Below are 23,352 nucleotides of genomic sequence, written 5' to 3'. Positions count from 1 at the left end.
ACCCGAATATTTTCGGCTGGCACTCGTCATGATTTGGAATACTAGGGAATTTTCAGTTTTTTCCAAATTAGACTAGAATTAGAATTGTAGCTACCGTACGCGTTTTTTTTTTCAAATTAGATTAAAATTATAGCTGCAGTTTTTACAAATTAGACTAGAATTAGAATTTTCGCTGGTAATTTTTTTTTCAAATAGAACGGAATTAGCGCCGGGGTAATCTGTAGCCACTAGTAGAAAACTGATAAGAACAATGTATATCAACAATCGTATCACCAATCTTCTATTAATCTGGTGATACGCTTGTTGATAAACAATGTTCGAATATTCGGATTCATTTCGCTATCAATATATCTTCATTCACACAATCCTCACACCTTACGAAATTCCTGATTTCACAACCTGTTTAAAGTTCCAATATATCCCATTTCGATATCACTTTACAGGCCGACTATTGACTCTATTCACAATCTTTACATTATTCAACTTTCCAATATGTGTTTTCCGATGTCTTTGCAATCCAACAAAATAGTTTTTCTCCATTCAACACTTCGATAATGAAGCGATGTAAGTGTAGGAATTCATTGCGTTATTTACAAGGGGCGGTGCAAAGCTTATTGCGTTGGTCAATATCAAGGAAACGTGAATGCTATGTGCCAAGAAAAACGATGTAAATTTAATCCGTGTGGGGCGAAAATCAATGTAGATGTATCACACAATCTAGCATGCCTATTACAAATCATTCTATCGGTACGATATTGTGATATAAAAAGTTCTGTTGAATTCTCTACAGCTGCTGACGATTACACCTGACGAGTGCCAGTCGAAAATATTCGGGTTTATTTCAATATCACTATATATTATTCAATAGTATATTGAAGTTCTGTACCTCCAAGAATATATTTTACGATTTGAACAAACTATTTTGAAGTAAAAGGCAGGGAAACGTTTCAAGTTGAAATGAGTTGAATACCTTTCATCGAGGCTCAAGTTCAATTGTACAGTCACAGCGGTTTGGCTTGAAAGCAATACTGACATCACAGACGCCGTTTAACGTTGTACATTTCGCACGCGATCTATCCCGTCGCTGTAAGATCGACATGTTTCGGCATTTGGAGAATGCTTGGGTGTCCTGAAATTGCTTCGGATATCAAAAATAATAATTTTATACCTGTAATCCGATTTGGGGATGATGGCGACCCGTGGTCATGGTAATTCGAGTGACTTGACGAAACGCGTTTAGTTTAATGATCCGTAATAATTTTCTGACAAAAACATTATTCTACTTCAGTGATTTTTAATCTTTACAAACCTGGCGAACCCGTACGCTAATCTGTAAGCCTTTGGCTTATTTGCGCCTATAGTCATAAAACCAAAACCTTACCCCATTACACATTTAATACATTGCTATATGAGAAGATCTATGATTTGATATGGACTTCATTCATCTTGCAAGTATTTTCGATATCAGTAATTTTACTTATAATCTAATTTGGAAGACTATATGTAGCTATAATTCCAATTCTAATCTAATTTTGGAAAAACTGTAGATATAATTCTATTTCTAATCTAATTTGAAGAAAAAAAAACGGTGTAAATATCATTCTAATTCGAATCTAATTTGGACAAAACTTTGTAGCGATAATTCTAATTCGAATCTAATTCGAAATACTGCTGTGTAGATGTAATTTTAATTCTAATCTGATTTGGGAAAAAGCGATTCATTTTACAAGTTTTCGCGAATTCAGTAATTCTCATTCTAATGCAGGCCTAGTGTGGAAAAAACCAGCTATAATTCTGATTTGGAAAAATACTGAGTAGACATAAGTCTAATTTTAATCTTATTTGGAAAAATACTTTGTAGTTATAATTATAACTCTAATCTAAAAGCTGAAAATGTTCTAACTTTCTAACTTTGCTACCAACAATTGAACCTGACCCACGCTTTTGCACCTACGAACCGTCGATTACCTAAGTGTGGACAGCTCGCGTAATGTCTATGGATTAGCCTAACATTTCCGAGATTACACGTTACGCGTTCCAAGCCTCTGCTGGGTTTGGTAAATTCCAAGGTCGGGTTACGAAAGTTCTGATTGCAGAATAATGAGACCGCGCGCGACCAACAAACCCCACGGGGCTGTCGTTCGTGTCATTACGTTCGCGGGATACCTTGTGTTGACGTACGGGATGACTTAATGCACCTTATGTGAATTGTTGCGGAATTTAAATCGCGCCAAACGACAGCCGTAGACGGCTAAGTGCAAATGTAGCTTGTGACAAATCATTTTCGACATGAATTCAATTGTTACAGAATCTGTGAAATGTACGACTGGCCTGTAGCCACTAGCCACACTTGACCAACTACAAAATGTCCAACTGTTTCAAATTAGATTATAATTAGAATTATAGCTGCATAGTTTTCACAAAAGTATACTATAATTATAATTTAAACTACACGGTGTTTTCCAAATTAGATGAAATTAGAATTATAGCTTCATATCTTACTCGAATTAGATTAGAATTAGAATTACAGCTACAGTTTTTTTTCTCGAAATTACATTATAATTAGAATCATAGCTACACATTTTTCGGATTAAATTAGCCTAGAAATATTTAATTCGCGAAAATATTCAGGCTCAGTTCAATATCCATATACTATTCAATTCTATTCGTCTCATTAGCCTCGTCTGCATTCACTGCGATATCCGCTATACCGGCCGAACTGTTAATAGGCATCTGTTGCTGTGCGGGTACTGTCTGATTGCAGCCCGGCGCTGTCGGAAACGGGTCTTGACGTTAGCCTTTGTTTCTGCGCGGGCATTGTTTCAAGTTTGCTCCGGCCAAACATTTATTCAGCCGCTGTCTGACGGCTTTTTATGGCGACCGTCGCCTTCAAATTGTGCGCGGTCAGAATCACTGCACGGGAAGATGCGTGTCAAATTTACGGCTACCTGTGGGGAAGTGCGGCGCGATGTGCATAAAATCGTAGTTTATCGCAAAGGATTAACTTTTTATCTACTTGAATACACTCTTGAAGGCACAGGACCTCAATATACAATTGAATAATACATTAGTATTGAAATACACTTGATTACCCCTAGCTATCATTGGCGGCAAATATTCGGGTTTATTCCTCTATCAATATCAATATTCTGTGATACGATTGTTGATACACAATGTTCTTTTCCAATTCTCTACTAGTTGCTGACGATTACAGCTGACGAGTGTCAGCCGAAAATATTCAGGTTTATTTCAATACGAATACGTATATAGGCCTACTATCCAATTGTATATATTGAAGTTCTGTGCCTCCAAGAAGCTCTTCAAATATCAATATATTGTTCAATTTTACCGCCTTGTATCTCGAGTCTTGAGAGCTGGGATCACTGAATCGGGCTACCCTACTATTTCTACCTTCCGGTTAGCCCAGATATATCAAAGGCCTGACATTTACGTCGCACCCTTACACGCAAGACTCAGGTTTCGTAGGCTTTCACTAACTGGAATATCAGCAGATTTATCAAGGGCTGGACAATGGATATTTGCGTATACTAGTTGCTGACGATTACCCCTGACGAGTGTCAGTCGAAAATATTCGGGTTTATTCAAATATCAATATGCAATTATACATGTACTATTCAATTGTAAATGGCAGTTCCGTACCTCCAAAAAGCTGTAGAAACACTGTATTTTCATAGGCTTTCGCTATCTGGAATGTTAGCATGTATTGCACACAACAATCAGGCACTCATACAGTATCAGTAGCAGGAAAGAGTATTTGGGGACTAATGATTATATTAAAGCAATGATTACCTAATACACGATCATCTGACTAGGACATGACTTCAAAATACACATTAATTTGAATGCGACCCGAAAGGGGCGAGTGTGCACTGTGCATCATTTCCGATTTTTTCAGACGTGTTTACCGCGATAGACTTAACCAACACCGCGCACCGCTGTGATTCTGTGAAATAATCAGCGTTGGCAGAGAATCGTGTACGATCGCGCTAGTCAAATACGAACGCTGTTGCGTACACACTTCTGGTCAATATCACGTACATCGTGTTTCTTATTGATAAGTCTGGTATTGACGGAGGGATGTTTTATCCGTGCGGCATACGATGTGTGGCAGGAACAGAAACTAATAACTTTTAAACCTTTATCAACCTTTTCAACTCCCATCGACTATATAAACGCTTCATATACGTCACACGTACGGTTTTACATCCGAATTCATGCCAAACTGTCTGTATTTTGGCTTAAAAATGGCAAAGACAGCCAAGACCTGGTGAATCGACTCTCATTAATTGTGTGTTCTTGAATAAAGCTCGGGTATCACCCATTACGAAGTCATGACAGTGTAAATGTTGCGGAAATTTCAAGTAATATGTACTATTTTGTGCGATTATAAAGAATGTATTATGCCCGTTCTGCATCACAGTGTAGATTGTTCGGTATTTTTTGGCCTTTGATTACACGTTTTGACAATATGGGTTGATTGAGACAGATATGTCATTTCTACTAACACGCATAGCTTAGCACTACATGTGTCGTACGTTGCAATACGACCAATTGAGGCTTGAAGACTTCCACAGTGGAAAACACCTACTAGTATCGAAATTATAATTCTAGCTGATAAACTAACTTTTAGTTGGCAAGAGGGTATAATTTCAGTGCTGTACTCGAAAAAACGAATCGCTATGCTCGGCCTTACCTAAAGCTCGTTCAATGGTATTACGGAGATGCGCCGGTAAGCCCCACTAAACCTCATCTCAAACCGCTACCTTTGAGCGCGAAATGACCATCCAAAAGACACGCCGCGCATGGTAACTTAACCTCCATAGTCCTTTACATCTTTCAGGGAGAAGTAATAACCTTTTACGTACTAAATTATTCCACCTTTTCTTGCCCAAACCCATCTGACCTAATATGAATGTATTGTTCTCCGCAATTCACAAGTTTGAGCCGCAAGGATTCAAGTTTTTTGTCGATTTCCGAAAAGGCTAGGCATTTACGACAGCCGATTATTACCGTTCATCCGCGAGCCTTGTGATCATAATAAATTGGCTGTCAAATTGCAAGTTCTGTCAAATCCACCTTCCTTAGCTTCTCACAGCTTTACTACAAATTATTCGAGCACAGTTTGGTTTTATACTCTCTCGCACGCAGTTTTTTTTCTCGGGTGCTGAACGTCACGTTGCTTGGCCTGGCTACGACCGCTGTCAAGTAGGCCTGAGAATTGGATGGCGATATTGATTGCATTGATTCGAATTGAGTATTGAAAGTCGATATTCTTGGGTAGTACATACGCTCCTTTCGTGAAAGGAGTATTGTACCAGCGGGAATTACCGTTTCTACAATATCTTTCCGCCATCGAAGCCTCGAAACTACGATTGGCTTCATCACAGAGCAACCAAATCACCTAGCACGCAGCGTAGTGCCACGAATTAATATTCAGCTGCTACAAAGTCTATTAGAATTATAACAACACATTTTTTTTTTCAAATTTGATTTAGAATTAGGATTGTAACCACGGTTTTTCTCAAATCATAGTAGATCTAGATTCTAGAATGATAGCTTCACAGTTTTTCCATATTAGATTAAAATTTAAATTGTTACTGGTACATACTTCTTTTTCTAAATTAGATTAGAATTAGAATTAGAACTACACAATTTTCTAAATTACATTTGAATTAGAATTATAACCACACCTTTTTGTCCAAATTTGATTAGGATTAGAATTAGTTTACTTGCATTTCGCATCTCAGCGGTTCTCAAACTTTTTTTAAACACGCCCCTTTTATGATAGTGGAATATTTCGCTCCCCCGTTATCGTCATGTCGCAGAATGCAACCAGAATGCTGGCAATCCCAACGGATAGTTTGATGGCATGGAATGCTATGACTGTTGATAAGAGGATTCCGAAATACGAAATCGCTCGAAACGCGAACATTTTTTTCAGTTGACCCCGGCTTCGCACCCCCTTCAGACGCTTTCACGCCCCCCAGTTTGAGGTGAGAACCACTGTGATAGAATTATCTAGACGTCCAAGTCTTCTATATCAAGCACAGGCGCCGTCTCTAACTGCCTGCAAATATCGTGTAAATTTTTATATTCCCGCGACGTATGCCATCCCGTCAGATTATTATCTTTTGATTTTGATCGTGTTTGCTCAGACGCGTAGATTTTACGATTTTCGCGAATTCTCATGAATATCGGACACGATCACGGTAACTATACATAATATTGACTTTCGCCAAAGCGTATAATGATTTGAGCAGTACACGCTTTAGCGATCCACTGTGGGAGCCTTGAAACATCGATTGGATGTATCGCAGCATACGAAACATGTAATAAAAAGCTAGATAGTGGAAATAACATATCCGTGGAGTCGTGATTAACCCAGAGCATGTCCACAAAGTGCAATGAAATAGGTACGCTCGAGAAAAATATCAAATTATATTTAACGTGATGCAGAACTGGCTTAGTATTCTTTGTGCTCGCATAAAAGTTACCTATCAACATTCATACTATTTTGACGTCATAATAAGTGCCACTCGATTGAGAATAGATCGCTCGGGCACTCGCCAAGCCTTGCTTACGGGTTCAGTGTCATTTTCGCGTTTACATTTACAAGGCATGAGGAAACGGTGCCATTTCCGCTAGAAATGACTTTATGATAGCCATAGGTCAACTGTTTAAGAGTGAACAGATGGATCGGTTTAGTGTAGCAGCAATTAGATCGTAACTTGGAGTATTTAACGCCAATATAGCTTTCGTCATCTCGTGTCTGACCTTCAAATCCTCTGTAAGCCTCGGAATAATATCATTGGTGAAATATCGGTGCGATGCCTCAGCACGTAATTCAATTGCCTATCGGCATTCGGGTCTGACTGGTGGACTGGTGGACTATTGCACATGGTTTCGCGAATTTAGTAATTCTAATTGTAATCTCATTTGGAAAACACTGTGTGGCTATAATTCTAATTCTCTTCAAATTTGGGAAATCTGAGAATTTTACAGTTCTGCAAATCTTGTCTTGGGAGCGGAAATCTTCCATACTCAGTTACTCACGCGTCTGCTGACGTAAAAACGATCTGCCTCGCGAGATTACGCGGGCCTTGCCCTGAAGAATGCGATATCCACAATATCTTTTTCGCGAGTATTGCAAAGTATGCGTACACTCCATCATTCACGTTCATCGGGTGCGCTTCATAGTTCATAATTTTCGATTGGAAACTATTCGCTTTGCTGAAATAGATGGAATGTCTCCCGACTCGACAGGCTCTGCCCTTGCATACGGTTTTGATCGATGACATTCCCGCTATTCATGAATTTAAATGTGACTGGTCCGCGGTGTAATTACCGGTGTAATAGGAGCCCGTAGTTAGGAAACTTGAAAATTGTCAGCTTATCCAGACCAAATTATACTTAAAATTGTAATTGCACAGTTTCTTGCAAATTACACTAGAATTAGAATTATAGCTACGTTACATACTCCTTTCCTAATAAGACTAGAATTAGAATGCAGCGAGACATTGTTTTTTCAAATTAAATTATAATTAGAATCATGGCTACATAGTTTTTTGCAAATTACACTAGAATTAGAATTATAGCTATGTTACATACTCCTTTCCTAATTAGACTAGAATTAGAATGTAGCGAGACATTATTTTTTCAAATTAAATTATAATTAGAATCATGGCTACATAGTTTCATTCCAAATTCTACAGTTTTATTCCAAATTATACTAGAATTAGAATTTTAGCCACAGTTTTTTTCCGAATTGGACTAGAATTAGAATGACAGCTACATCGTATTTTCCAAATTAGACTAGGATTAGAATTATAGCTACAGTTTCATTTCAAATTATACTATAATTAGAATTTTTAGCAATTGTTTTTGGCAAATTATACTTGAATTAGAATTATAGCTACAGTATTTTTACAAATTAGACTAGAATTAGAATTATAGCTACAGTTTTATTTCAAATTAGACTAGAATTAGAATTTTAGCTACAGTTTTTTTTTCTCCAAATTGGACTAGAATTAGAATGATGGCTGGGCATTTTTTTGCAAATTAGATCAGAATTGGAATTCCTTCATTCGCAAAAGCTTGGGAATTTAACTCAATTCCGTATCATAAATACCACAAAATTCAAGTCGAGTTCGCGTCACATCCGGTTCGTTCTCGTAAGCAAATGTCAAATGGCAAATGTCTGTACGCCAAACTTGGCTCGTTTGAACGATACAGTCCTCTTCTAGCATATTCATAAAACGAAAAACCAGATTTGAATTCAAATGACAGCATAAGGACTTTCACAAATTGCATTAGAATTAGCTTAAGCGGCATTTATTTTAATTAGACAACTAGCTAGTTACTTAGGTGTCGAGTCTATATAAAAATTCCTGCTTACACGAACCAAACCCTTTCAGGGGTTCGCACCACCCTCAATATATCTATAAATATCTATCAATATGTATTTACCCGATTCGATGATTTTGTGTAAAGGGCTCGCGATTCAATTGCGTTTATCCCGAGAATGTCATTCGGCGCTCCATGTTTGGCGCGCGTATTTTAGGAATGCGCGCGAAGAAATAGGGATCGAATATTTTGCGACAAACGCTCTGAAACGTTAACGATGGTTTTACGGACGATAACGCGCGACCGTGCCGAAAAATCACATCGCATACCGCCTGTCAAAACATTTGGCTCGGCCGAGATCGACATTTGATTCGTGCCAAGGGAAACAGGCAGACTTGGTGACTGTCTTTTTTATAACGATAGCCATTCGTAATCTACTGGACTAATATCATAAAGTGCCTTAATTTTAAACAGTACGAGACTCACGTAACGCAACAAATCCGTTACACTCTTCATGAATGAGACCAGAAAATTTTCATTTTCCAAATTAGATTAAATTTATAATTTCTTAATTCGCAAAAACGTAAAAATAAAATTGAATTCCTTATTAAAAATAAAGACAAAGAAAATCGAAGTTGCTCTCATAAGCGCGAGAACGGCAGATTTCTGTACAGCAAGCTTGGCTCGTTTCGCACTATACAGTTCTCTTTAGCGTTTCCAGAACAACCAAAAATTCAATTATAATTATTATGATAGCATATAAACTATTCACAAATTGGATTAGAATTACATTATCGCCATATCGTTCCAATTACTCTAATTAGACAATTAAGATTATCTAGTTTCTCAAGTCTGCTTTCGTAAACCCGGTTATAGTTTTATTTTTGCTGTTTCTCGGCGCCCAGCGGGGGTTACGCGTAGACGGGGTTTTGCGTAAAATTCAATTTGTTCTTTCGCTTCCCAGCCAGATTATCGTTATGTTTCCGTCATTGTTGGGGGAAATCTAATTACGTTTGATAATTTCTCCCGGGCAGGTGCAAATATATCAAAATCATATCAAAATTTTTGTCTGTGCTTCTCAAACCTTCACGAAACGAGATATCCTAATAAAAACGCGAGTGACGCGAAATATATGTTCGGACGCCAAGATCAACTTTCAGAATCAACCTTCGTGATCAATAACATTTTCGCTAGCCCTTGTGTGAAACCCTTGGCGTACGAGGACAATATATTGGTTTATGCGGTGCTCTATAATAGATTATGTTATTAATGTTGCTGTTATAATATCAACAGCGTTCAAGTTTGACACGGTGCTTATTCGAGATCTGAAATCATACTCGATTGCCCCGATTTTCCCAGCGGAACGTACAAGGCGTTTACGATATCAAGTTGTTTTTAAAGCTTACGATGCCATTAATGTTCTGTAATCCACTCCATTTACACCATATGTACACAGGACGCATTGTCGTGCGCAAAGGTCAGATTGGTCTGATATGGTATTTATAGCCGGGCAGAATTGTGTAACATATTTGCTGTCCCACTCAAAACGACTTGCGTACCAAAGCCTGACTGCTAACCTCCCCGACATAGTTTGTTTGTTATGATTGCGGCGGGTTTGGGTTATCTTTAGGGGCGTAATCTTCGAGGCGATTCGTGAATTTGCTCTTCCGGGTCGTTCTTTGTGGCGATCGTGATTCCCGGCATCGGCGCAGAGTCACGTCTGGACTGTGCAAACATAGTCTGAACACTGAAAAATGTTTAGTTCTTCCGAATTGGATTAAAAAGAAAATTATTGCTACAGATTGAAAAAAACTTGGAAATTGCATTAAATTCGGTAATAAAAATGTAACAAAATTCTCGTTCAGTTCATATTAAACCAGAGGTCATTCTTATAAGCACGAGAAAGGCGAATATCTGTGCAGACTTGGGCGACTAGATAATTGTTGCTCTCGAATTAGACTAATTAGTGTGAAATGCCGATAATCTAATTTGTGAAATCCTTCTATGCTCTGATTTTAGTTCTAATCAAATGTCTGGTTTTTCTGAGCTCCTGTAGCGTTTTCAGAAAGAGCAGAGATTGAATTATTATAGGATCCGGAATTTCGCTCTGAAAAGTCCAGTTATAGAACTAGAAATGTCTAATTGTCCGAGTCTGCGGATATATATTCTTTTGTGATGACTGTCGCGAGCTCGGGTTGTCTTTTGAAACTTAACTACAGTGAACACTGAACATATTCGCGAATCGTCGTCCTTTGTAGCGCGGTTTTCGTACACCGGAGATTCCCGGCATCAGCGCAGAGTCACGTTCGCTCTGTTCAAACACCGCGCTATCACACAGAATCGAGATTGTGAGATTTCAAGTCGGCGCACGACGTAACAGCAGGACTGTATGTTGACAGTGTCATCCTCAACTATTCGGCGGCCGCAGCGCTCGAGCTTGGCGCCACCCAAACGCCTCGTAATTTAGGTTTACCACACGCAATGGTCGCTATTTTGTAGATGGATTTGCCCTCCGCCCGTATGTCCTTCTTTTTGGCAATTTGTCCCCCCTTTTTAGCCTAAAATGCCCAAAAAGAGCACGAATGACGCGAAATGATGGCTGAACTGACGAAAGACGGATGTCTCTGGAGTCGAGTTGGAAAAATCACTTTTTTTTCTAGTCAACCCAATGAAAGCAGCTGTATAAATATAAAAATCGCCCGTTTTCTCGTCCTGCAGCCTGTGAAAAGTGTCCTTTACGGATCTCAAAATATGGTAGCCTACATCATCAGAGCCATAGGCACAGTGATTCGCAGTGCACTACCTACCTGGGATATCTCTTCATAAGAATTGGTGTGTTTTACTCATTTCCACCCATTGGAAAGGTGTTGAAGCAAAATTGGGTACCTGAAATTGGTGTATCGATCACGAAATAGTCAAAATCTCGAGACGGCAAATTTGGTTTTTAGTTGTCATGAACTGTGTTATAACTGATATGCAGTTATAACCGTGTCCGGTCAATACCGATAAAGCCATTACCGAGAATGGTCACTACCGAGAATGTACATTACCGAGAATGCAATGTCAGGCATATGTACAGGTCGTGTGTATGTGCAATTGTGCATCACAGCGTTGACACATTCGTTGTCCATTCTCGGGTATAAATTCTCAACGTCTGTCTCAGTAAGTTAAATTGTCGACATTGGCCATTCTCGGTAATGCCCATTCTCGTTAATGGCATTCTCGGTATTGTCGATTCTCGGTAATGGTTTTCTCGGTATTGGTATAGAACTAGTTTTAACGCATGTTTGTGTTAGTTGACGGGCTGGTATCGCTGGGATCCCGCGGGAGGACCTCCATTGATAACAAAGCCAGACAGCTTTGGCTCATGCCGATTTAGGAATGGAATGTTGACCTAACGGTGAATTTCTCCCAGAAATCCGTCCTTCTGCGCGCTACTGTAATAACATTTAGACAACTCGACCGGCTAGAAATTGAAGCACATTCGATTAGGCTTCGTTTAACCTTGATGGTCCGATTAAACGAGATCAGCTGTGATTTCAACCTTAACCTTTTTAGCTTGGAGGCTGGCAAAATTTTGCAAATGCAACCCAGCCCTTTTGAAATGCTTATTCCATATCCAATATGATACGATGGTTGATGTTACAATGTTCTTTCCAATTCTCTACTAGTTACCGACGATTACCCCTGACGAGTGTCGGCCGAAAATATCCGGGTTCATTTCAATATCAATATCAATATATTATTCAATTCAATATTGATTAGCTCAATGCTTACTTGTGCGGATGAAAATCGTAAATAATTGTTACTTTTTCTGACGTGGAATAATTCAAATGAATATAATAGGAAATTCAAGTGCATTGTCTCCCTGAATTTTGTAGTTGCGACGCAATTGTAAAAAACTTGTTTGACTTGCGACGCACCACTAATCGTAGCTTTCACTATAAATTTGACTCGCACCGGCCGTAGTGAATTGATATATATGCGCACTATAATCATTACGTCTGATTCGAAATCGGGTGTAGTGGGAGGCATGCAGTGCATCGGCCCGTCTGAGCCTGCGATACGCGGGGAAAATAACGCAAAATTGGCTTTCTGCTTTCTTTCTCTGAACATTGAACAAGCATCATTTTCGTAATAACGGTTCGATTAGCACGAGACACGAAGATAGTAGTAAATTCCATCGCTACAGACTCACATATACAAGGTACTGTGACGCAAATGTTTCCCTCTTTAAGGGTTCTTAAAGTATGGGTCGCACATGATATAATTTTGGGTCGCCGCTGCACCAGAGCGAGCTGTACACCGTATTTGTTGCCACCGACCACTGACCTAGCGTATTTCGCAACAGGCAGACCGATCGTCTGTACCGGTAGCGCGTCGCCATTAGTAAATATCGCTACAGAAATAACTCTAGCCTGTCAGAGCAACTCACGGGCAGGAAACGATCGCCACTTGATCTTGTTCGGCTTGCACGCAATTCCGCAGCGTACTGGTTTTGGTGGGTGTCTCGGAAACGACAGTTTGTGCGCGCAAGCTTCACTTTCGATACGTCACAAAGGGTGTTGGGAGCTGTTTGTTTTGTTTGTGAAATCGCTGTTTGTGAAATCACCTGCGTGGTAGAAACTGCCAAAGGCTTCTTGCACGCGTTTTTTTTTCAAATTTGATCGCAATTGTAATGACTGAATTCGCAAAATCTTGAAATGGAATTAGATTCGGAATTGGAAAGAACCACAACAAAAATGAAGTTTTTATCAGCAAATTAGAGCCTGGCTTGTTTCGCACTATACAGTTCTCCTGTAGCATTTCAGGAGAACCAGAAATTAGGTTAGGATTAAAACTAGAGCGTAGGAACGTTTCACAAATTACATTGGAATTAGATTGCCGGCATTTCGTTGTAATTTGCCTCGCCAGACAACTAGAATTAACTAATTGTCCAAAGCTGCTGAAATAATGCACTCCAAGTCCGTTCGGCACCTTCTTATCTTTTCAGTGTATCGCAATCTTGCGGTGCTTCGAATCGATGAATATAATCATAAACGAACGAAATGAATGTCCGTTAGTCCGGTAAATATCACCCATACATGGACATGTGACAACTGTCACATACAGAAACAGGTGAAATTTTTAAACAAAACGCTTACAGCATTCAGCCGACGGCTCAAATCCGCCGTATTAACCTCACCCCTCATAGTGTTTTCCCACACTCGCTCGTGAAATCTAGCCGCTTCTCTCCGTCACCGAAATACCCATCTTTCAAGACACGCGCTTGTAGCGTTGAGTTATTGACACTTTTAATGCGCTAACACCCCGCGAATTGGCGTGACTCAGAGATTATCGAAACGCGCGTCATTGGTAACGTGCTGCTAGAACATGACTTCGGGTCAGCGAGACCTATCTTCGTAATCATCGCTGTGCGGGACTTTTAACCTCTCTCGCCCTATCTTTCCGATATTAGTATCGTTATATTCATTTAAAGACTCTTTGTGGTACAGAACTTCAATATACAATTGAATAGTATATTGATATTGAAGCAAACCCGAATATTTTCGGTCGGCACTCGTTAGGGGTAACCGTCAATAACTAGTAGAGAATTCAAAAAACATTGTATATCAACAATCGTATCACAAAATATGACGTCACCTTTGGACAATTGAGTAATATATTCCTACTGAAATACACGCGAATATTTAAACTAGACTTCTCTACTAGTTGCTGACGATTAACCCTGACGAATGCTAACCGAAAGTATTCGGGTTCATTTCAATACCAATATATCATTCAATACCAGTGCATTGAAATTATGTACCTCCAAAAAGCTCTTCATACATTCATTTATTTCGCGACAGACCATATTTTGGCGTTGGTTTTAACGGTCCGAATGAGTTGCGTGCAGGTACTTTTCGAAGGCGAGGATACGATTTGTCAGTTTGAAAAGGTCGTTTAGTAATCTTGACTTCCAAATTGAGACATATTGTAACTCTTGGCACGGTTGTCGTAAGTAATGCAACTTTCCGACGCTACACCGACGTCTGTTTAGCAAATAACGATGCTACAGTTTTCCGGTGAATGTGACACATTGGAATGTTGATTAGTTGAATATATTTGAGGAATCTTTGCTGCGATTTTGCGCCGAGAATCGGGCGTTCGAAACACGCGACCTTTCTAACCGATATTGCTTCCTGCTTGAGAGCATGGTCGCAATTTGTTGGGGCGATGGTAATTTTATCTCGACGATTTCATTCGAATTGACGCATAATCGTTTACTATTGCTTGATTGAGAAACGGCCCATTTGAGTTTGCACAGGTGGTAACGAAATACTTGTACTTTTTCGGAATATTTGATAGACATTGCGTACTTGCACGTTAAGTGGATGTGCTTAAAGACTACTTCCTCCTCTCATTATCGGATTTTGCACCAAAAATATTTTATCTGTGTGCTTTGGATTTTGTAAATTTGAAAGCAGTTTTGGGATAGTTTTCCGTCACCTCAACAGGTGAAACTACTGACTTTTTGCAATCTTGATTTTGCAAAGTAAAAATTAGTTTTTGGAATGGTTTGCTTGGCCTTTATGGGTGAAACAGCTCATTTTTTAAAATTTTGATTTTGCAGATTAAAAATTAGTTTTAAAATAGTTTTCCATCAACTTTACTGGTTAAACTACGTGATTTTTTCAATCTTGATTTTGCAAAGTAAAAACGAGTTCTTGGATAGGTATGCATCAATTTAACGAACAAAATTTACGATCGCCGACTTACTTCTCAAAAGGTTACTTCAAAGACTACTTGTACTTCTACTTGACAGTTATATAGGTAAACCAGACCTAGAATACTTTCCATTTATTTGGAAATTGCTTCTTCTACGGCTTCAATTCTAATCTAATTTACCATGTTCGAAAATAATAATCAATCGTCCTTATTTTCAGGTTCATCCTGGCTCAGAGTTGAAATGGGTGGATGGAGGAAAACCGTTGTTCCGTTTCAGCACCAAACTCATCTCCAGCGTCTACACGAACGACCAGTACATTCACAAGTTCTTCGATTGCTGTCAGAAATCTCTCAACGGCACGGCTCAAGACGCAGAGCTGGTGATAAACTTAAAGGTGGGTTGTATTGATATCAGCCTTTTATGAGACCACCAAACATAGGCGTAAAAGTGGGTTTAACAAGACTTTAACTGGAAACCGAGCAGTCAACACAGTGCCTTGGACTCGGACTCGAGTCATAATAACATGACTCGGACAGCGGACTCGAACCTCTGCTCCATGACTAGGACTCGAACTTGACTCGGTGGTGAATTGAAAGTGGCTCAACTTGACTCGAGTCAAAACTATAAAAGTGAGATTGACTTGTGACTCGGAGCTTTGTGACTTGGTTACAACCCTGGTTGACAGTAAAATTTTAAATTTCTTTTAAATATTTTTTTTTATGATGGATTCAAAATTTTCATGCTCTGGTGCGTTCACATGTAGCAGGGGCAGTTGGAATTGAGCCAAATTTGGTGTGCAGCGTTTTTCAGGCAAACTAACAATTTAATCAGGGAATCCCTGAATCTGGAAAAAAGTTATTTTTGAACAACCCTCGCGTATATAAATGGTAAGAAACGACAGAGACGATGATCAACCCAAATTGCTCACCTTGTATTGAGAATTTTGAGAATAATATTGAGAATATTGCATTTTCAGACAATACTGGCCGCAGAAGAGAACGCGCTGATCCAATTCTTGCCCACCGTCTTGAATCAACTTTTTCGCCTTCTGGCTTCTCGAAAACCGTCTCGCGACGTGAAAGCCAATTGCGTCAAGTCTCTCGTACATATTGTCGTGGTTTGCCACAAGAGCAACAACCACCAGGACCTACTGAAGCAGTACATCAAAGTGAGTGTTAACTTTTAAGGGGGCGGCACTATCTCGCTATGCTGTAAACAAAATATCCCAAATTGTAGTTCCTAGCCCACGGAATTTGGATTTAACAAGAGATATAGTGCTCCGATACGCCAAAGACTGTACCTCAAAATCTTGATGCTTCTCATCCATCTAGCGCCTGTTTTAGGAAGTAATAGGACAGTCCTACATGTTGCTAAAATTTGAATGATTATGTGCGACTCATCTTGGAGAAATTTAGTTTTGAAATTTCAAAATTCTCTCTTTTTCAGAAGTTTGCTATGAAGTTCTGTAAACCAGACCAAACATAAATTAGCACAATATAGATCTCGATGTTAGCTTTAAAAAACGTCAAAAGCTTCGTAAAAATTTTCGGTTTGTGATGAAGCGACACAACGAAATTTTACGGTGTGCAAAGAAAAATCACTATTAAACATTTTGGCAGCAAAAAAAATACTGAAATTTTGCAATTTTCACTCATTTCTTTTGGTGAGATAAGGCCATAACGGTAGCATGTTAATATTTCTGACAAAAAAGGAATTTAAAATTTTGATGCTTTTTCAAATTTTGTAGGTGCTAGTCTCCTTAATTTGTTATTTAACCCCCGATTTGGAAGTTTGAATCCCTGTAAAGGGAATGGGCGAATGGCGCATGCAATTTTATTACTATTTCAGTACATGTTCGTAACGGAGCCTTGGCAAGATTACAAAAGTTTCACGGTACATGAAGAATTGGTGACGAGCATGATGGAGCTTTTGCGTCCCAGCCAAACTGACTTTTTGACTTCAAACCACATCTTGAGACATCTGTCGTTCTTCGTTGAGATCGTCTCCAAGAGCATGGCTCAACATTTGATCATGGCTCAGAAGTAAGTTTTTGTGGTATGCGTAGACTTAGATTATTAGATAATTCTAACTGTCTAATTAGATTAATTATAGCAAAATGCCCATAATCAAATACTAATATAATTTGTGAAATGTTTCTACGCCCTCATTTAATTCAAATCTAAATTTTGGTTTTCGTGAAAATGATACATAAAAACTGTGTCGTACAGACATTTGCCATTCTCATGACTACGAGAAGGAACTGAATTTGATTTTTGGTATATTTCTTTCTAATTCGTAATGTAATTCAATTTCCAAGTATTTACAAATTTAGTAATTCTATTTCTAATATAAAAAATTTTGAGAAATCATTGCTTAATGTAAAACTACCCACCGTAAATATATTTTTTTTTTTCAAATCCAAAATTTACTACTTCAATAACTTCGCTTCTACTGGTTGAAACTAAGCTAAATTTGTTATGCATCGTTAGCCAACAATTTCATGGGTTATCCAATGAAATTTGAAAAAAAAATTCTTTAAAATAAATCCAATACCTTCACCTCTAGCAGCAATCATTCTACAGGTTGGAGTTGAGCCTAAATCGGCGTGCAGCATTTTTCGCGGGCAACCTTACAATTGTATCTAGTAACCAGTAAAATTTGATCTAATAAAGTTATTTTTTACTACTTCAAGCTTATGACACAATCACCAGTGGTTAATGTCTGGCTCGCATTGTTTGCATCAGACATGGGGTGATTACTTCATGAATGTAATCGATTGCGATTACGATTACTTCCGAATGACGCGATTACGATTACGATTACGATTACAGCAAAATCAGGAAGTAGTCGATTACGATTACGATTACATTGGAAAAGTAATCACGATTACTCACGATTACATTTATTTTGCATCTTAGAAGTTATATTGGAAGACAATATATGGATTGCGCTGAAAAGGCCTAATGAGATAACAAACTTCGTTTAAAAATGATGCGTCATTTGCTTGTTGCATCATAATGGAGCCTACCTATTGCCCATTTTTATATAGGACGATCTATCGCCCCCAACGATTTGCATTCTTGCCAGGTCCTTGACTGCCGCACCCCAAATTTCACAATAGGGTGAGGAGCGAGATCGAAGATGACTCAAAGTACTTCGTAGACCAACATAAATTATTGAGTATTTTCGAGAGATTAAATTGACTTGAAAATTCTCTCTAGATAAGCTTGATTTTGAAATGCATACGTCTTCCCCTCAACAAAAAAAAAAGCATAGCCTACATTATTTATAGTAGGGCTGCATTTAAAACAAATGGTTGTTTAAAACAATTTGTTTAAAACATGTTTGTAAAAATGTGTTTTTTTAGGTTGTAAAATTATGCCATAATTGTGTAAATACTTTTCATAAAGCATGTTGAATGAGCCTATATGGACAGTAACCACCCGATTTAGCCGACGTACATCGATATGGGATGGTTGAAACCCTCAAAATAGTCGGTTCAACAGTTATACGACAGATATTTCGTCAAAGGAGCTATATTTACCCTCTATTTTTTAATGTCAATGTCAATACACATTCGTGACGTCATGGCTCAAAAAACATGATTCAAACATGTTTACTTTAAATTGATTTTTGTTTTAAATGCAACCCTAGTTTATAGTAATAGGAATTTAGGTTCCAGTCAATACCGTGCCACGACACGCCAAAAGACATATGCAATTTCGACCAAGACGCGACTTCACGAAGTGTGCTACTAAAGAAAGACCTTGGCCGAAACTTAGCGTATGTGTCCAATGTCAATAGCCACGCTGGGTGGGCGTGACTAATAGTCCACGGTCCTTCCAATCTGAGCCCACAATGAAAATGCCACCCGGGCACCCACAGAGCATCAAAGACATGACAATTTGTGTCTGCGTTTCAGGAAAGTTTTTCTTTTAGTCTGCTAGGTTTGGGATACAACAATATCTTTTGATTATATCACAGACCGGAGGTCACGAATTAACAACATACACTAAAGTAAAACAAGATACCAGACGTTATAATTATGAATTACGTGCCCCCAGCTCTACAGGTAAATCTGAACATCGGGGCAGAGAGAGGATTAAAAATTAATAATAATAAAATGCGATTACCAATATTATTGACGAAACTCAGACTTCAACTTGAAATTATCACCCTATGAGGGCCAAAGACCAACGTTTGGACTGGGGGACGAGTTGCTGCTTTGGCCCTGATTCTAGCTACAACCCACGCTAACATGATATATAAGCTCATGGCTATGACGGCAGGTCCCAATGTTGAGTAAAGAATTGTGAAATGAGGATTGGCGCTCGTTTCAAGTACAGTCATATGAGAATAAGATTCTCATTCATAAAATTCTGCATTCAACTTAATGCAGATAATGTACTGCGAGCTGCCGTTACGAGAAACGGCAAAAACGGCTCGGTTATGATGCAGCTGTTGATTTTCGATGCTTCGTTGTGGAAACCGTAATGTTTTATTTGACGAGTACAAAATTTCAAATCTTTGTCCGGTGTACGTACCTACGTACGAGGCCTACTGCTCGCCAAGCAGCATGAGTCAAACTGCGTTTAACTATAAGCATAACCAAACATTAATACACATTACACAAGTTACTATTTTAAACTAGGCAGAGTGGTGTTAATTATCCTGCTGCGAGGAACTGGCGTGTGAAACGTGTTTTGATAACCTGATATACAGCACGGCGGGTGTTCTTACGATCAGACTAATGTAGCCTACGTACATCGAATATATCTATTTGCTGTGGATACTTTTTACGCAATGACTAGCAAAGCTAATAGGCTACTTCTGACGTAATAATGAGCAATGGCATTTGAAAATCAGACGTTTGTGCTATCACGAGCCTGGTATAATATCTCTTCATTGTTCACGAATGTTCAGTTTATGTCATAGTCCTTGTACAAATAAAAAGTAATCGTTCTTTCACAAAGAAATCGATTAGATATGGGAAGTAGTCGATTACGATTACGATTACTTCGGAATTTTTTCGAATGTAATCGATTGCGATTACGATTACTTGAAAATGCTGTAATCGTCGTAATCGATTACGATTACTAATCGCGATTACCCCATGTCTGGTTTGCATTGGTAAATGCTGTCGACCCACTACCGACCCCTTGTGGCAAAAGCTTGATTTTCATGAGGGGTCTTAAGTTGAATTTGGGTCCAATCCATTTTCTACTTGCATTCCTCACAGCTGAATATGTAATTTATTTCAGATTGAAGCAGAGAAGAAATGAACGCTTTCCAGTGTCTTTTCAGCACGCCATTCAGAGCCTTCTCACCACGACGGTGACTCACATTAGGAAAAAATGGGAGGTATGTAGATGTAGTCCATTGCTTTCTGATCGTAGATCTCTGCTTCCACGGGCTGGAATTGCGTCAATTTTGTGTTGCATCGTTTTTGTAGACAACCGAACAATTTCACTTGGTTGGCAGTAAAATTTTGAACAAATTTTTGAAAATATATTTATAATAAATTCAAAATTTTCAAACTCCTGTGCGTTCACATCTACCAGTTGGAATCGAAACGAATTTGGTGTGCAGCGTTTTCTAGGCAACCTAACAATGTAATCAGTGAATCCCAGGAATCCTGGAAAAAAGTTATTTTTGAACAACCCTACTGTATATACTTGTGAAAAATCGATCTCATTGTAGTGTCATCGGTCATTTTTCATAGCTCTTTGAAACTGTTTACTTCACTGCTTTACAGAGTGCTCGTTTTCTGGATTTACAGGAAGTCGTTTTGACATATTTTTGAGATTGCTACTTCTACTCGTACTTAAGCAAAAATTTACGTTATTACTTCTACTTCTATGCGAGTAGCAAAAATAGTTCTTTTGATCACCTCTGAATGGTAACTAATGTGTTGATATTTTCAGACAAACTACGCGGAAGTGTGCAGTGCAAACCGTAGCTTGGCGTCGTTTGTCAAATCTTGCTTCACCTACGTGGACAGAGGCTTTGTATTCAAACTGATCAACCACTATATGGAAGAATTTTCGGCCGGCGATAACCAGGTTTGTAGCTGGCAGGGCTGGGCAAGGCAAATAGGTTTCGTATGTTACGATACGAACAAAGAGGTTTCAAGGCTTCCACAGTGGAAAATAGTATCGAAACTATAATTTTCGTTGACCAATTAACTCGTAGCGGCAAGGAGCGTGTATTAGAAGTACTCAACAAAATGAATTTCCGTTCAGGTTTTGTTCGAATTCAAGTTTGACTTTCTTCGCGTGATTTGCGAGCACGAGCATTACATCCCGCTCAACCTCCCCTTTCAAGTTGCTCCGAAGAAAAGGAACACCCAAGGAACTGGTACGGCCCAGAATTTTTTTCGCTTGAAATTATTTGCATATTTTTGTAGACATAGATTTTTTCAAAATAAGCCGAAACAAACAAGGAACACACACTTTTTGTTGAATGTTTTGCACATTTTTTATTTCAAAATACGCCGATATAAACAAATTTTACTGACGTAGGTTCCTTTTCAAAACATGCCCATGCAAACTACGAGCAGACTTTTTTCACTTTTTTCAAATATTCCGATACAAACAATAAACCTACTTTTTGCTCGAACTTTTCTCGCAGTTTACTTAGACATAGATTTTTTGTTCAAAATACGCCGATATAAATAATGCAAACGCTTTTTTTTCACTCTAATTTTATGCACATTTTTCGAGACATCATTTTTTCCAAGATTCACCAATACAAACAATGGACACGATTTTGTCACTCTAATTTTTTCGCACATTTTTCCGGACATGGTTTTTTCATCTTCTAAATTTGCCGAGACAAACAATGAACACACAGTTTTTCACTCCCATTTTTCGCACCTTTTCTAGATAGATTTTTTTTTAAATATCCCCACACTAACAACGAACACACTTTTTCATTCGAATTTTTCGAGGCAGGTTTTTTAAATATTCTTGTACAAACAATGATCATACTTTTTTACTTACATTTTTCGACCAGTTTTCTAGACATGCTTTTTTCTTCGAAATATGCCGATTTAAACAATGATCTGATTTATTTTCAGACTACGCGTACGGTTTGAGCGACGAATATTGCCAGAATCATTTCCTGGCCGGGCATTTGCTGCAGAGCCTGAACGCGGCCATGTACGAGCCTGGAGATATTCGCTCGATCGCAATCGATACTTTCAAAAACTTGATTGCGAAACATATATTTGATCCAAGGTGAGTTCGTTTTCTTACTGCAAATTCACTTATTATAGACAGGATTGTGCCAACTGCTGGATTTTTAAAATGGGCAGCTGGACCACACATGTTTTAAAACTCGCTAGTAAAGCTAGAACTAGAACTAATAACTTTTCAAAACTCGCAAGTAGAACTAGAACTACTCAAAAGGATCGGTAGTTTTGACACAAGTCTGCTTATCGAAGCCAATTTGTCGTTCTTTCTCAGATACACGACCAACGATCACCAGTCCAGAATTGCCGCTCTTTATTTACCCTTCCTCAGAATTGTCTTGGACAACGCGGGCAGATTTTCAATCGAAATTGACGGCTCAAACGTAAGGATTTTCTATATCTTTATCAATATTGATGTACAGTTACCCAAATTCAGTCAAAGATGTATTGTGTCAGTATACATATTATTGCCAGAGGTCATTGAAGTAGATAGCGTTGCTACTCAAGTAGAAGTAGAAGTAAAGCCATGAATTTCTACTCGAATATGTATCGTGATGTAGGAATTTCCGAGACTCGTCAAAAGCACTGGAAGTGGAAGTGAAAAGGTCTCAAAAGTACTCAAGTGCGTAGCTTTGAAAAGTAGTTATGATCGTGGGTTTGCACAATTATGGTATGACGTCCGGTCTAGTCATTTCTATCGAGCAGCTCATTTAGTAGGTATTCTGGAATAGCAGTTACGTATATCACAGGAGAAAATGGATTATTTATGCAAACAAATCCTTCCCTAAACACCTACAAAACATCTCGAAACAGCAATATGTTTGTATCAGTAGGCTATTTGACCATTAAAATTGGTAGAATATTTCATCTCAGACGGTCATTCTGTTTATGTGAGTCATGAAGTTTTAACAGTTATGAAGCGAGTAGGCCTCGTGATTTCTCTAATTTAAAAAAATAGAGATTAAGCTATCAAATTTGGAGGTTTTTAGGACCCCTAGGGTTGAGAACCACTGAGCTAGAATCTTCGAAAATATGCTCAGGAGTTGGCGTGATGGCGATTTTGTGATGTTTTTATCACGATTGTTTG

General features: G+C 38.6%; 1 protein-coding gene across 7 annotated transcripts in view; it reads left to right on the top strand.

Moving 5' to 3' along the window:
• LOC145454980 (dedicator of cytokinesis protein 9-like) overlaps positions 1-23,352 on the top strand; it is a 112,221-nt gene that overhangs the window by 39,645 nt on the left and 49,224 nt on the right. For all 7 annotated transcript variants that reach the window (XM_080332919.1, XM_080332921.1, XM_080332916.1 and 4 more), the window contains exons 19-26: positions 15,291-15,467; positions 16,050-16,241; positions 16,922-17,115; positions 20,335-20,434; positions 20,998-21,135; positions 21,316-21,430; positions 22,152-22,311; positions 22,540-22,648. In XM_080332919.1, the coding sequence (XP_080189045.1) occupies positions 15,291-15,467; positions 16,050-16,241; positions 16,922-17,115; positions 20,335-20,434; positions 20,998-21,135; positions 21,316-21,430; positions 22,152-22,311; positions 22,540-22,648 (1,185 nt within the window). The remainder of the gene's footprint in view (positions 1-15,290; positions 15,468-16,049; positions 16,242-16,921; positions 17,116-20,334; positions 20,435-20,997; positions 21,136-21,315; positions 21,431-22,151; positions 22,312-22,539; positions 22,649-23,352) is intronic.

Source organism: Botryllus schlosseri, chromosome 14, assembly GCF_051294905.1.
Source record: "Botryllus schlosseri isolate E-star chromosome 14, Bs_hap1, whole genome shotgun sequence".
Classification (NCBI taxonomy): Eukaryota; Metazoa; Chordata; class Ascidiacea; order Stolidobranchia; family Styelidae; genus Botryllus; species Botryllus schlosseri.
The sequence above is the reverse complement of the archived record's forward strand: the minus strand, read 5'-3'. Positions and strand labels throughout refer to the sequence as shown.